This window comes from Periplaneta americana, chromosome 16 (assembly GCF_040183065.1).
Source record: "Periplaneta americana isolate PAMFEO1 chromosome 16, P.americana_PAMFEO1_priV1, whole genome shotgun sequence".
NCBI lineage: Eukaryota > Metazoa > Arthropoda > Insecta > Blattodea > Blattidae > Periplaneta > Periplaneta americana.
The window spans coordinates 157,174,573-157,190,002 of NC_091132.1; the positions used below are offsets into that span (position 1 = coordinate 157,174,573).

Consider the following 15,430-nt stretch of genomic DNA (forward strand, 5'->3'; position numbering starts at 1 on the left):
CGTAAATCTTCATCCTTAGGGAATAAAAATACATTGACTGACAAAATTATCCCGATGCATCACCCTGATGTATTTCCGGCGTAAATCTTTATCCTTAGGAAATAAAAATACACTCACTTTCGAACCAGTTAAATAATTGCCTCTACAGGTAGGTACGCAACATTTACGTGGCCCATTATTATGTATATTAATAGAGAACGATTAGTTTAAGAATTTTTTTTTCCAGAATTTTTAGAAATGACATATTTTGAGTTATTCGAGGTCAAAGGTCAAATTACATGACCTTGCAAACTAAATTTGGAAGGGTTTTTTTTCATTAGCTAAGTTTCATTGATACCTCTTTCAATCCAATGAAATGATAAAGAAAAATGTTATGCTAATTAAATGAAAAGGATTTGTATGGAAAAATGTTTTTCTTTCGTCAATTTGATCCCCTGTATCACATAAAGTTCTAAACCTAGAGAGCTAAAATTTTACACAAATATGTGCTACTTAGTACATACATGCGTATTAACTCAAAAGAGGTCAGGTTGAATATTGCACTTCTTTGTGTTGATTTGGCATGGAATGACTCTGTTGCATTAAATTAGAGGCTATTGTTCTTATAGAATATTAAGAGAGTTAAAGAGTGGTAATTGTAAGATTTTTGTATGTAGTGATGGTAATGAAACTAGAGATGTAAGAAATAATTTGATGTGTCAGATGAACAGAGGTCAATTATGATTCCTAGTACAGATGTTGTAACATTAGTGTCATATATTTTTGCAATTATTCAGAAAATTCTAGGTCACAACAAAGAATTTTTTTTACAACAAGAAAATCAGCAAAAGGTGTTGTTCAGAATTTCTGTAGACAATATATCATGTAATTTATTATCAGCCCTTCAATGTATAGTAGGTCAGAATGTGGAAAAAATATTGTCCAGTCTAATATATCGCCTATCGTCAATAATTTAGTAAATGTGGTGAAGGCAGTCATGGCCTGAAGCCGACTGTCACACCTACGAAGAAGAAGATTAATAATTTAGGGAACAATTATGTGAAAAAAGTGAATGATTTCCTAAGAAAGAACGGTGTTGCAAATTATAAAATTATAAAAATTTCTTATGTACTTTACATGGGTCACAATGAATTGCTATTTTTCTAACTGTTGGTGAAATTCATTGTCTGTAATGTCTATGTAATATTGTATTCTGCTCAAGATTTATGTAAAATAAGTAATGATGTAATCAATTGTCGAGTGGGTGTATAAAATCAGTTCAGTCACGAAAGTGCTAAATGTAGTTACGGGCATTCTGCCATTAAAAAAATTGCAGAAATTTTGTGTGTAATCGGCTAAGTCATATCTATGTTCTGTAGGGTACAAAGTTAAGGACAGGTGCATATGCAGCCATGTCCAGAAATCTATATTCATTGGCGGGTTAAAAGCAGTAAAAGCAGTAAATATTGAATTACTGTGTTATGCACAACATATGTAATGGTGTGTAAAAGAGTCAAGATAGTAATTTAAATCAGCCCAACAACCACTGTAGTTAAATATATTTTAGAACATTGGCCACCCCTTATGTATCAGGGTCATTCCATAGTGACACACGTAACATTTTTGAAGTAACTATGATCTTCATAGGATATATAATTAAATACTTAATAGTTCATGAAAAAGATAATTTCTTTTAACATAAGCATTCCTATATATAAACACAAATTCTTAAAGAAAAGGAATAGTTAATAATGTAAAAAATATTAAATATTGTATGGTATGATACACGAACATTTTCTTGCCATTTGATGTATTACCAAAATGGAAAAATATTCATATTGTTGTGGCAAATGACATAAATGCATTCAGTTGTATTCCAAATAATTAAGACACTTGTGTAGTACATGTAACTGCTAAATCACAAACTTTACAAAAAATTAACAGTGCCATTAAGAAATAAAATATTGCAAATATGTTGTGACACACAAACATTTCTGTCATGTAGATTACTAATTGTTTCTAAATGCACTGTAATACATCACATCTTGTGAAAAACTTAACTTATACACTGTCTACAGTTCTTATTATACAAAACACTAGATTACACTAAAATATATTTTTAAATTCAAAATATGCACCGTTGTTTACAACCATATGAGGTGATATTTCCTGTGTAATGTCATATGACGAATATACCAATATGTCAGCCATTTGTAGTACTTCTTTTCTTGGACATCACAGACACTTTACATTCTTCGCCACCACAAGCTTCACCTGTATATTTGTTGTCTTTTTTCTTACTTGATCATTTAACGACACTTTAATGACGACTAGGTTATTAATGTCAATGGGATTGGTGATAGCGAAATGGTATTTGGCGAGATGAGGCCCAACTTAAATTCTTGAAAATACTATCAAAAAATGTTCAAAATGTATAAATATTTATATCAATAAAACTAATATAGACTTAAATAGGCCTATCTTTTAGAATTGCTAAATGATACTTAGTGGAAGTTAATTAATGTTATTATATAAAAAGATATAACATTAATATAACAAATTTAGTACCATATACCTAATGTGTAAATAATTACACAAATTTATTTATACATAGGCCTAATATGTTGGCTACCTAGTTACCATTAAAATGTACTGTATAAGCTTGTTTTTATATGAAATAAATTATCATAATCCAATTTTTGTAAGTTTTTAATTCAAGGAATTAAAAAATTATAAACTGTCAACTGTCCAAAGACTGGTATGAACCTCACAAGTTATACCAAGAAGACACCACGTATGAGGCAACTAGGCTAGGATATAATGCGGTAGCATGGCCAGTTCCTTTGCCCCTTACAACAGTTACACATATTTTCAAGACTGTTTAACCTACATTTTGTGCATTGAAAAAAAAAAAACGCACAGGTAGGTGTGTGCACACACACACAATTATCTAAAAGAACAAAAAGTATTTTAAAACCCACTACTAATTATGTTTAGGCGTGATTCGAAGACTGGGAGATTATGAACAACAAATGTAACGTGCTCGTCTTAAGAAAGCTAAGTTACAATTTGTAAAGAGAAATTAGTTAGGCTACATAAGCTCTAATAGCTTCCTATACACTAATGTAATTTGTTAATACAGTACTGCGACTTGTTCACATCCTGAAAGACTCAGAATTATTATTTTGCTCCAGGTTTGAAGTTATGACCTCAACACCAATAAGACACATTGTTTTCTTTTATTGTTTATTTTGCTTCCATTCTATAAACTATAATTAAATAAGAATTGCATAAAATCTTCACCATAATCCGAAATAGTTTTCATATGTAAAGTTTATTTCAGATACGTGCCTTCAAAACTTCCTGACTGTCCTTCATATCTTTGTGAAGCATCATCATCCAGGGAGAATCCTATTGATCGTAGGGAACGTCTACAATACAATCGCCTTAAATGGTTCAATGGAGGAGAGTTTATCTATGTATAATAAACAAATGGAAATGATATTTAATTCTTTAGATGAACTTACTTCTAAATCGCAATTGGACAGTGATTGGGTACTAATGACGAAAGATACCTCTGTGTGTTTGTTGTTAATTTGTGAAGTTCCTTACCCAGAATACTGTAGCCTATTATGTAGTTATTAATAGTGATTAGTTATAGTGCATGTGAAAGATATACAAGTAAGAAGGATAGACAACGCAACTCTTCCAGTGTTTAACTTACATATGTCACTTACACATATGTAAGTTAAACACTATAGTAAATGAAATTAGTGTTAGATTTAAAAACTAAGACTATGCAGTTACTGACAAACTGGAATTGATTCAACACTTGCTAAACAGCTTGTGTATCGATCTGCCAGGAAAAAGCCAAATAGTTTGCTAATTTTATAGTTCAACAAATTTCTTTGTTAAATTGTAAGAAGTCAGCATGAGATTATCATGGAAGTTCATGGTTTTCTGGTCACTGGTACAATCTGTATCCATAGGCTACACTATTACAGATACATAAGAAGCAATTCAGGTTTATTGTTGCCTTTTGAAATTACATTAAGTAGGGTCTGCAACAATTTTTCCACAAATACAACAATAGATCAACAGTCTTCAAATTTCTTAAATTATTTCCCCAAGAAAGTATAATATCTAAAAGACGAAGATAAAATTGTCTTACTGCTCGTGGATGAAATCTATTTCAAAGCCCCGTTTGAATACAAGAGTGGGAATATAATAGTTGGTCAGGCAGAAGGAAATTCACAGTTTTTATTGCACAAAGTTTGGACACACGTTAATTAGATGTAGCACATATCTTGCGTGTTGCAACCATAAAAGCCGAACATTTGTATTTGTTTGGAAGCGATATTATTTTAAAGCTGGAGGAGATAGATTACCACGTTTTCAACATTGTCTCAGTTAAAAATGCTATAAACAGAAATACTATTTAGTAATGCCCCAATAGCAATCTCACAGACCTACCCCTGTACTTTATTTTTGACAGTGTACGCCTACTTATTTTAAAGTGAGTTATGTCAGAAATAACTGGCTGAACCAAACAGATCAGGTGTCTGTGATGGTATAGCTGCGGAGAAGGAGAGGCTTCTTTTTCTGCTCTTGAAGTCCTTCATTGCCCTAGACGACAATTTATTGAAATATGGTAAAACTCTGACGTGTTAAATTGTTAGTCGTTATTCAACAGTGTTTTCCATTAAATCATTAAAATGTGCATAATACTAAAATGTTACAGGTGGCTAGTAAAACACTTAAAAAAGTTTCAGGGCTTTAAGTACTGTCGTATCCTCAGTAGCTATTGAGTCATCCAGCTAAAAACACGTACCTGGAACCAATACACTAAATTCTCAGAATATTACAGTATTCATGACTCGCTTTTCTGTGTGGTTGAGCAAAGGAATGACAGGTTTCGGTATGCAGGCAGTCGTCATTTTATCACATCTTGCTTGACTTATTTCCATTGGATCAACATAATGCATAGGAACTTTTGTTTAACTTGTTGGGTGCAAACAGATGATCTGGAAGACATGTGGTAACTACCATCAAATGAGTTTCCATTTTCTCAGGAACCATGATCAAATTTTATGGTGTAGGAGTTGGAGCTACTTGATTGTGGTGTGATGGAATCCTTTATGAATAATTTGGCTGAAAATGTAATATTTACCATCAAATATTTGAAAAAAAAAACAACAACAATTTTCACTGTACCAGAAACTTTTGTTACACTCTCTAGATCTTTATTCATCAGAGTAAAAATTTTAACTGTCGTAAATCTATGCATACTAACCTGTTTATTAGATGCTGACATAACTTCAACAATTATGTTAATAGATCTAAATTTCACAGTTACAGCACGAAATATAATTATCTTTCTGAACCAAATATTAGACTGAACAAATCAAACAACTGTTTTAGCTCCATACCAGTTGCTACAATCAATAAATTGTCACAACAGATACATATATTGTACATTTTAACACATTTAAAGTCATCTTGCAACATTTGATAATAGAAACCCACTTTTATGATATTAGGATTGTTTTGAGTGCCACGTAGGTGTGAGGCTGTCAAAATAGAGGGGTAAAATGGCACATTTGAGAAGAGCAGCACTATAGAACATTGGAGTTAAGCATGTTGTTAATGCCTTGACAGCAGTTTTCAGTTTGGCTTAGATTGTTCACTTGTATTGTTAAGAATTATGTTTGTCCATTTTTGAATCTTGCGTACACAAAACTTCAAAATTTTAAGACTCTGCATTTTACCCATATATTCAAGAAACAGGTTTATGGCTTCATTCATCAGGCATACTAGGAGCAAGTCCTGATGAACTTAATGATGTTGAGGGGAAAAACATGTACACTTGAAATAAAATGCCCCTATATTCACTACAACAGCGAGATGGTATTTGGCGAGATGAGGCCGAGAATTTGCCATAGATTACCTGGCATTCACCTTACGGCTGGGGAAACCTCGGAAAAAACCCAACCAGGTAATCGAACTCCCGTCCGAGCGCAACTTCAGACCGGTAGGCACGCGCCTTAACCGACTGAGCCACGCCGGTGGCTGCCGTTGCATAGTCTTGTCCTCGTTATTATAAAGTATAAAGACAATTTATATAACAAAAAAAACTATTCTTTAATCAACAGACTGACTGATTCGCCAACTTAAATAACCTTAAACCCTATACGTAGGTTCCTGTTAATCCTTAGTTAATAGATAATACTGACTTTTACAAAATACGAACATTAAGAGTTGGAAAATGGGAGGCAGTAATGATCAAAATAAATATAGCGATTTATTTTTTTTTAACCAGCCGAAGTGCAGGTTTTATATTTAATACAAAGACTCACTCATAAGATTGGGTTAGACTAATCTCTCAGAATTGTTTCTAAAATATATAAGGAATGTAAAAAAATTCAATGTCATATATGGCCTTCAAATAACTTTTCAGTTTTTTTTTTTTTTTTTTTTTTTTTACTTCCTAACAGAGCAGAGAGGAGAGAGAAAGGAGTTGATGGTTTCAAAATTCACTAAAGTATATTTAATTGGAGATGTAAAATTTAAATTGAAGTTTACTCTCTACAATATTGGTTAAACATTCTTTGACGTTTTAAATACCATCTCCTAAGGTACTGATGAAAAGGCAGAAGAGCGTGAGAGATTTCAAGTCATCCGAGCTCGATAAAAGTCGATATCTGGGGATCTTTGTTATCACAGAATACGAATAAGGTATAATTTTGTTCGAATTTGTCCCTAAAGTCGTGGAGTGGAACAAAATGGGTGAAAAATTAATTTAGATATCTCGGGGGTTTTCCAGACGAAAATTACGAATAATACAATTTGTGCCAATTCAATATGGCAGTTTCAGTACTATGATTTATATAAAAAAAAATAATACATCGGATAACGCAGATGGACATAAACACAGGTGCCATATATACAGTATTTAAGGGGATAATGTAACACCTTTCGATAGTACACATTTACTAAATTCCGAAAGTGTAAGTTTTACATATTCTGAATGAGTTTTGTGCTGGAATTTAGTGTAATCATCAGCCAATACCTCTAGATTAATAAACAACTTTTTAGAATTCCTAAAATATTTATTGTGAACGGTAACTATATTTTTCAATTGGTGCAATTTGTGCAGGGAAAATTGGTTCCTCCGATATTTTGTACGATTTTGAATATTTAAAAATGTTTTCTTCTATGAATCAGAATGTGTGTGTTACAAAAATTATTGCCCTTGCAATATCCATCGCATTCCTATTTATTATACCTTTATATAAATCTAACTTCCGCGGAATGAAATTTTAATCAATAAACAATAAACAATAAACAATAAACAGCATATATATATATATATATATATATGCATGCAATGCTTTTTTTCCTTTTAATTTAGAAAATGTAGGAGCATATTGTAAAATTATTGTGAACGAAAGTCATTTACATGTATTTAAGGTATTCTTTGAATCGGACTGTACCGTGGTGTGTTTCATAATAATGATATAAGCTGCGATTATGAAAATATAATTGACTCAGAACATTATCACACTCATTCATGCAGTTCACACAAACAATATTGGCTCGCCTACTGGAAATGTCGAGGACACCTGCCAAAATTGTTGCCTCTGACTGTAACCACAGTCTAGTATATTCAGTCACGAAGCTCAATATGTAGTAAATAGGCATCCATACATAGTTGCTAACCACTAGGATTGCTAATATCGCCTCATTACAAGCAATGCGAAATAGTACCGGCACAGTCTATTGTTCGTAACACCCTCACAACGCAAGCTTCGTGACTGTATATACTAGAATGTGCTGTAACCAAAAGACTAAATTATTTCCCATCTCCATGTGCACCAACTAGCGAGAAGTCCATACACTATCACAAAATATGAAAAAAAATATTGCGAAAATAACTGCAAAAATCTTGGTAGCATACAAACCTCTGGTCACAGGAGAGCCATATTCTACTACGAAACGGGTAAAAAACACAAAAACAAAATATATACAGAACAAGCTTTTTATTGTTTGAACACTTATTCTTAATCATAAACAAAAGCGATCTAAGAGACATTATTGTATAAAATATGATTCTTTTCTTTTATCAGCACTGTCATGATGGGGAACATAATTACCAAATAAACTTCTTTTGTGGAATGAAATAATATATTCGCATACCCTTGCCTCTTGTCAGCTCTCACTCTTATGCATTCACTTCACTTAAGATTATTTATTGACGTCGTACAGGCCGAGATATCTGACTTTTAATGTCCAGCAGTCTTAAGCATTATCCACTGTCAATGTTATAGCAAAGACCAAGAGTAACAGTTGAAACCTCTATTCATAGAGAAATCACGGGCTGCTAACAATTTAGTAATGAGTTGGTTCTATTTATATAACAGTGTATTGATGTCTGCCCGATAGTAAAAAGATTGCAACATCCTTTTTGTCTCAATTACGTCATTAGATCTATTGACAAATAGTAAGAAGGATCCAAAAACATACCGCAGGAGGGCCAGATGGTACCTCTAATGAACATATCGATTGTGTTTAGGTGAGACATATTTTATTTTTGTGACTATTTTTGTTGTAACCTGTGCAATTAGTTAAAATTTAATAAGAAAACCTGAAGTTATGTTTTTTGACAGTTATGTTTACATTCCCTCATATAAAGTAACTAATAATGTGTTAAAATATAATTATAGGTGTTTCTAATTAAAAAAAAAAAGAATTATGGGTTAAGCCTGTTTACTTTAACACAATATCATAGTTCTTTCTCTTTTCTATCAGAAATATGCATATACATATTGAACGGATGTCTGCAACTTGGAGAGATGCTATACACCTGGCATTTGTATGAATTAAAAATATTTCTCACATAACTATAATGTTCCTACTAATATGGACATAAGATACCCACTTTAAGATGAATCGTGGTATCACATGAAAATTTAAGCTTTCATTACAAGACACTTCAGCAGCGTTCATAACTAGGGCAGTATATATAATTATTAGTGGCTACACAATTAGGAATTTATTACATAGGTAGGCCATATAACAAATTTATAAACTACTGTAATATCATAAACAATTTAATTACTACTAATTTACAATGCATAAACAATATAACCTTAATAAAAGAAGAAACAATAGCGCATTTTCCTCTTTAGTATTGTAAACATAAAAAGACACATGCAGTTTTTAAAATCATGGCAATTATAGAGTTTGATTACTTTTGGACAATTTCTTAGAAACTTCCATTTTCGACGCATTTCACTGTCGTAAAAATGATAGAAATATTTTCATTTGTCGGAATTAACTATAACCTAACTAACCTAAGAATAGTAGATTAGGTTAGGTTACGTTGATATAGGTGATTTCCGACATTCAAAGTAGTTCTATCACTCTTACGTGGTAAAATACGGCAAAAATAAGAGTTGGAAAAAAAAGTTCAAAATGACTAATTACCAGGAAATATAATAAGCTCAACATCGTACCAATTAGACGTGAAGTGGTGAGTATAGGATCTCCCAAACTGCTTTCAAAATATCCCCACAATTGCCACATTCACGATCGGATAACACACCGTGATTAATTAAGAACACACGTAATTTTTCTTCCTTCAGTGTAATAAATTCTGCCTCACTCATTCTACACACCATGCACTTATCACCATCTACTCCCATCGAAGTCATAAAGACAAAAGATAGTCTACATCTCGTGCACAATACGGGCGACATGTTGGCTGTGAGGTAAGTGCACATACGCGGATTTGGATAATAAAAACCTAAATTAACCAAATCTTCGTATATGCAAGATGTGCATCAGGAGCACAGAGGGACCTTCTTGATTTGATCTAGATTTCGTCTGGAATGTGTACGCGAAAATAAATCCAAGTAATGATCACGCTAGCACTGAACGAGAGGTAGACAAAAGACAGATATTTGAACACGGCAACTGACTGACCAATCGAACTCCCCACCCAACAACCTCCACTTAAACCGAGCCACCAATCCTAACAACGCCCGGAGAATTCAACCGTATGTATCCTAATAAATCACTGAATAAATAAGAAAAAATATAAATCAAAATATTGTTTTCACGTTATGAAACTACCCTATAATCGAGAGCGATTATTTAAAAACAAAAACGCTCAATAGTCAAACTCCATAATTTCCGAAACAATCTTTACAAAATATTTGCAGCTATGGAAATCACAAGTCTTCTGTCGGTATTAGTCGTTTTCTCTGCAGAAACATGGTCTAATCAATCATGGTGCCCACAGGGTTACCAACTTAGACCTTTAGAAATCTCTGTGCCAAGTTAAATCCCTTCTTTATGAAAAAAAGAAGCCAATAGTTTTTATTTAAAAAAAAAAACACAGAAAAAAGTACAAACTAATACTGGCTTCTTTTCTTCTCTTAATATTTGATGAAAACTATTGACAATATTAGTCATGATATTTGCACTCTGAGTCTCCAAATCTATGATTTTTTTTGAGTTCAAAGTCGAAATACATAAAGCCAGCTTCAGAACATCTACTGTCGAGGCGCCATTTGAAATACTTACGCGATATTGTAAAGATCATATCCAGAGGCCCACTTTTCGCACAAACATAAGTCTGCTGACATGTCCATAACTTTATTATTCCCACTATAAACATCTTCACCTACCTCCTGTTTATTGTGGTACCAGAGCATCCTGTTAACTACTACAATACATTTTCTGTAGTCCAAATTTAATATTTTTGCTGAAAATGACTGGGCACATGACTCGCAATACAGTAGAGACACCCACAAAAGCAAGGAAGAAGATGAGAATCTGATGATGGATTGTATTTTTTTCTACATTCTTCGGACTTCATAGACTTTTCATCCGTATTAGTGCTTCCTTGAATTTTCACACTTCTCGAAACCGAAAATTGCTTTCCACAAACATTGCAGTTATATGGCTTGTTGGATGTGTATACATGGTCATACTTTAGTGATCACTACATCGTGAAAATTTCATTTCACATTGCTCTTCGTAATGGCTTCCAGCCTGTGTGTAAAAGTGCATGATGTTTCAAATTATTCGAATCAGAAAAATTCTACTACTTATACTGTATATACCGTTCATGCTTTCGTTATTACTAGATTATAAAATTTTCATTCCACATATAACTCATCTGAATGGCTTCTCACCTGTCTGTAAAAGTTCATGACGTTTTAAATTACTCCAACCAGAAAAATTCTTTCCACATATAACACAAATTTTATCTCATGTGCACGCGTTCACGGTTCCATTGATGAGTACACTGTGAAAAATTCTTTTGTCATATATAATATCTCAATGACTTCTCGCTTAACAGGTTGATTCACGAGGAGGTAAAAAATTTAGGATGTGAAATCTGAAATCAATCTGAGTCAAAAAGTTGATATGAATATGGGTCCGTTTTCGAACGGTTACGGAGATACGGCTCTTTGATTTCACAAAAATTTCTGGGATTCCATAGTACCAACTGGCTTATAGAAGCAGATAACAGAAAAATTTAAAGTTTATATTCACGTACATATACATACTTAATATTCTACATGTCGAGGTCGATGTTTTCGCACATTTTCAAAGGTTACCTGCTTCTGCATCAATGCACTGTTCCTCTCGGGCGTGAATCGCGCTCGTCGCTCGGGAGTTGCTCGTGGCTATTTTTATGCAGCGTGCAGCAACCAAAATATGGTCGATTAGCACCTCTCTCGTTTCCTCCTTCCTTTGGTATACCAAGTCTTTCATCCAACCCCATGGACAGTAAATAGTCTTCGATATGGTACTCTTCTGTTGGGAAAGCGTCGTTCATATTCAGCGACGGCATGCAAGGAACATCCACCGCACAAACTATAAACATACACATTATCGGCGTATTTTGCAGTCGAAAATTTATAAGGCATCTTGAAAAACACAACTAAACACTTCCGATAACTGTACCTGTGTAACTATTGTACTGTAATTAGCTGACTGAACTGATGATAGGCTACTGTATTTGTCTTATGCGCGGAATCTGTGTTATTACATCAGATAATGACAGCCGATTGGACATTTTTAATGCCCCATCACCCAGTTTGTCAGGTGAATTAAATTATCCACGTCGCTCACAATAAAGATTCCAATGTCACGTCATTAATCGCAATCCGTGACTTTGTCTCACATCTCACGTCTGTAGTGTATGGTAACGTCTGATTCACATTGGGGCGAGACGTTTCAACAAAAAATAATGCCTCTAACTCCGCCATAGTTCGAAAGCGGACGTAGGTTCATAGTATTTTTCACTCAAAATGGCCTAAGATATCGTGTCCTAAATTTTTTTACTTTTCGTCGTGTATCACCTATACGAGTACATGATTCTTAAACTAGGAAATTTTGAAATTTGTTTTCCGCGTATATCGCAACCGAGTCGCTTCTATCCAGTATGTAACAATGCATGTTTTTTTAGACTAATAGATTGCGAAAATTTCCTTACATATATCACAACCGAATGGCTTCTTGCCAGTATGTACGCCTTCATGTTTCTTTACACAACTAGGTGCCGAAAATTTCCTTCCGCGTATCTCACAATTGAATGTCTTCTCCCCAGTGTGTACACGTTCATGCTTCTTTCGATAAGGAATTTGCGAAAATTTCTTTCCGCGTATCTCATAACTGAATGCCTTCTCCCGTGTGTACGCGTTCATGCTTCTTCCGATAAGCAATTTGCGAAAATTTCTTTCCACATACACCACAACTGAATGGTTTCTCGTCTCTGTGAATTAATATATGCATATTTAGAATACTAGACCGCGAAAATTTCTTTCCACATATATCACAGCTGAATGGCTTTTCGCCTGTGTGTAGACGTTGATGTCTTTTCTGATGACTAGATTGAGAAAATTTCTTTCCACATATATCACAACTGAAAGGCTTCTTGCCCGTGTGTACCACCTCATGCTTCTTTAGCGAACTAGAATACGAAAATTTTTTACCGCAAGTATCACAGCTGTATGCCTTCTCCCCTGTGTGTACGCGATCATGCTTCTTTCGATAAGCAATTCGCGAAAATTTCTTTCCACATACACCACAACTGAATGGTTTCTCGTCTCTGTGAATTAATATATGCATATTTAGAGTACTAGACCGCGAAAATTTCTTTCCGCATATATCACAGCAGAATGGCTTCTCGCGAGTGTGTAGCAGTACATGCCTCTTCTGATGGCTAGATCGAGAAAATTTCTTTGCACATACATCGCAACTGAAAGACTTCTTGCCTGTGTGGACGACTTCATGTTTCTTTAGCGAACTAGAATGCGAAAATTTTTTTCCACATGTGTGACAACTGAATGTCTTCTCCCTTGTGTGTACACGTTCATGCTTCTTCCGATAAGCAATTTGCGAAAATTTCTTTCCACATACACCACAACTGAATGGTTTCTCGTCTCTGTGAATTAATATATGCATATTTAGAGTACTAGACCGCGAAAATTTCTTTCCACATATATCACAGCTGAATGGCTTTTCGCCTGTGTGTAGACGTTGATGTCTTTTCTGATGACTAGATTGAGAAAATTTCTTTCCACATATATCACAACTGAAAGGCTTCTTGCCCGTGTGTACCACCTCATGCTTCTTTACCGAACTAGAATACGAAAATTTTTTACCGCAAGTATCACAACTGTATACCTTCTCCCCTGTGTGTACACGATCATGCTTCTTTCGGTAAGCAATTTGCGAAAATTTCTTTCCACATACACCACAACTGAATGGTTTCTCGTCTCTGTGAATTAATATATGCATATTTAGAATACTAGACCGCGAAAATTTCTTTCCACATATATCACAGCTGAATGGCTTTTCGCCTGTGTGTAGACGTTGATGTCTTTTCTGATGACTAGATTGAGAAAATTTCTTTCCACATATATCACAACTGAAAGGCTTCTTGCCCGTGTGTACCACCTCATGCTTCTTTACCGAACTAGAATACGAAAATTTTTTACCGCAAGTATCACAACTGTATACCTTCTCCCCTGTGTGTACACGATCATGCTTCTTTCGGTAAGCAATTTGCGAAAATTTCTTTCCACATACACCACAACTGAATCGCTTCTTGTCGGTGTGAATTAATATATGCATATTTAGAATACTAGACCGCGAAAATTTCTTACCACATATATCACAGCTGAATGGCTTTTCGCCTGTGTGTAGACGTTGATGTCTTTTCTGAAGACTAGATTGAGAAAATTTCTTTCCACATACATCACAACTGAACGGCTTTACACCTGTAAGGACACGAGGATGTATTTTATGATTATGCAAATTTAAACAATCCTTAAACGCCTTACGCTTGTGCAAAGAAGAATGGCTTTTGAGTTTTGCAGAGTCGAAAAACTGCTTTCCACAAACATCAAATTTGAATGTCTTTTCATCTGTCTGCAGGCATTCGTCTTCTGTGACACTTCTGTGGCAGGGTGGCTCCCGAATCCTGTGAACAAAAGGAGATTTGAGTTCAAGGAGTAAATACTAAAGCTGAATAAATCACTGAAAACAAAACTATATGCAATACAAATATACAAATTTAGTAAATAGCAACTTACGCCGAATAATTTGTTGTTGCATATAAATCTACTGAAATTAAAGCAGAGTGTAAAATTCCTGACAAAAGAATATAATTCAAAGAATACAGCAGCTATGCTCGCCACAAGTCAGTGGACCATACTGAGCCATGTGAAACGAAAGAAAATCAAAATGTTGGTTAAAAATACGTGATATCTATTATTGGAGAAAAATTCGTTCTGGCACAGGGAATCGAATCCAGGACCTCTCAGCTTTGCGCCAGTGCCGGAACGCATTTTTGTCCAATAATAGGTATCTATACTCTTTCTTTGAGACAAGAACAGAGATTAAGTGTGTTTGTGAATGAGGTTCTCAGGAAAATATTTAGAGCTAAGAGGGCTGAAGTTACAGGAGGTCCACACCTGTGGAGTAACGGTCAGCGCGTCTGGCCGCGAAACCAGGTGTCCCGGGTTCGAATCCCGGTCGGGGCAAGTTACGTGGTTGAGGTTTTTTCCGGTGTTTTCCCTCAACCCAATATGAGCAAATGCTGTGTAACTTTCGGTGCTGGACCCCGGATTCATTTCATTCAGACGCTAAATAACCTAGATGTTGATACAGCGTCGTAAAATAACCCAATAAAAAAAAGTTACAGGAGAATGGAGAAAGTTACACAACGCAGAACTACACACATTGTTTTCTTCACCTGACTCAATTACGAACATTATATCCAGACATTTGAGATGGGAGTGTAAGCAGCACATATTTGGCGAATCCAGATATACATATAGAGTGTTAGTTCGGGGGCTGGCGAGAAAAAGACTTTTGGGGAGGCCGAGACGTCGATGGAAGGATATTAAAATCTATTTGAGGGAGGTGA

General features: G+C 34.6%; 1 protein-coding gene across 2 annotated transcripts in view; it reads right to left on the minus strand.

The window, feature by feature from the left end:
* Window positions 1–7,415: 7,415 nt before the first annotated feature.
* Window positions 7,416–15,430, minus strand: part of LOC138691534 (zinc finger protein 665-like) — a 42,089-nt gene continuing 34,074 nt past the window's right edge. For both annotated transcript variants that reach the window (XM_069813565.1, XM_069813566.1), the window contains one exon: window positions 7,416–14,482. In XM_069813565.1, coding sequence (XP_069669666.1) covers window positions 12,664–14,482 — 1,819 coding nt within the window. In that variant the 3' untranslated portion in view covers window positions 7,416–12,663. The remainder of the gene's footprint in view (window positions 14,483–15,430) is intronic.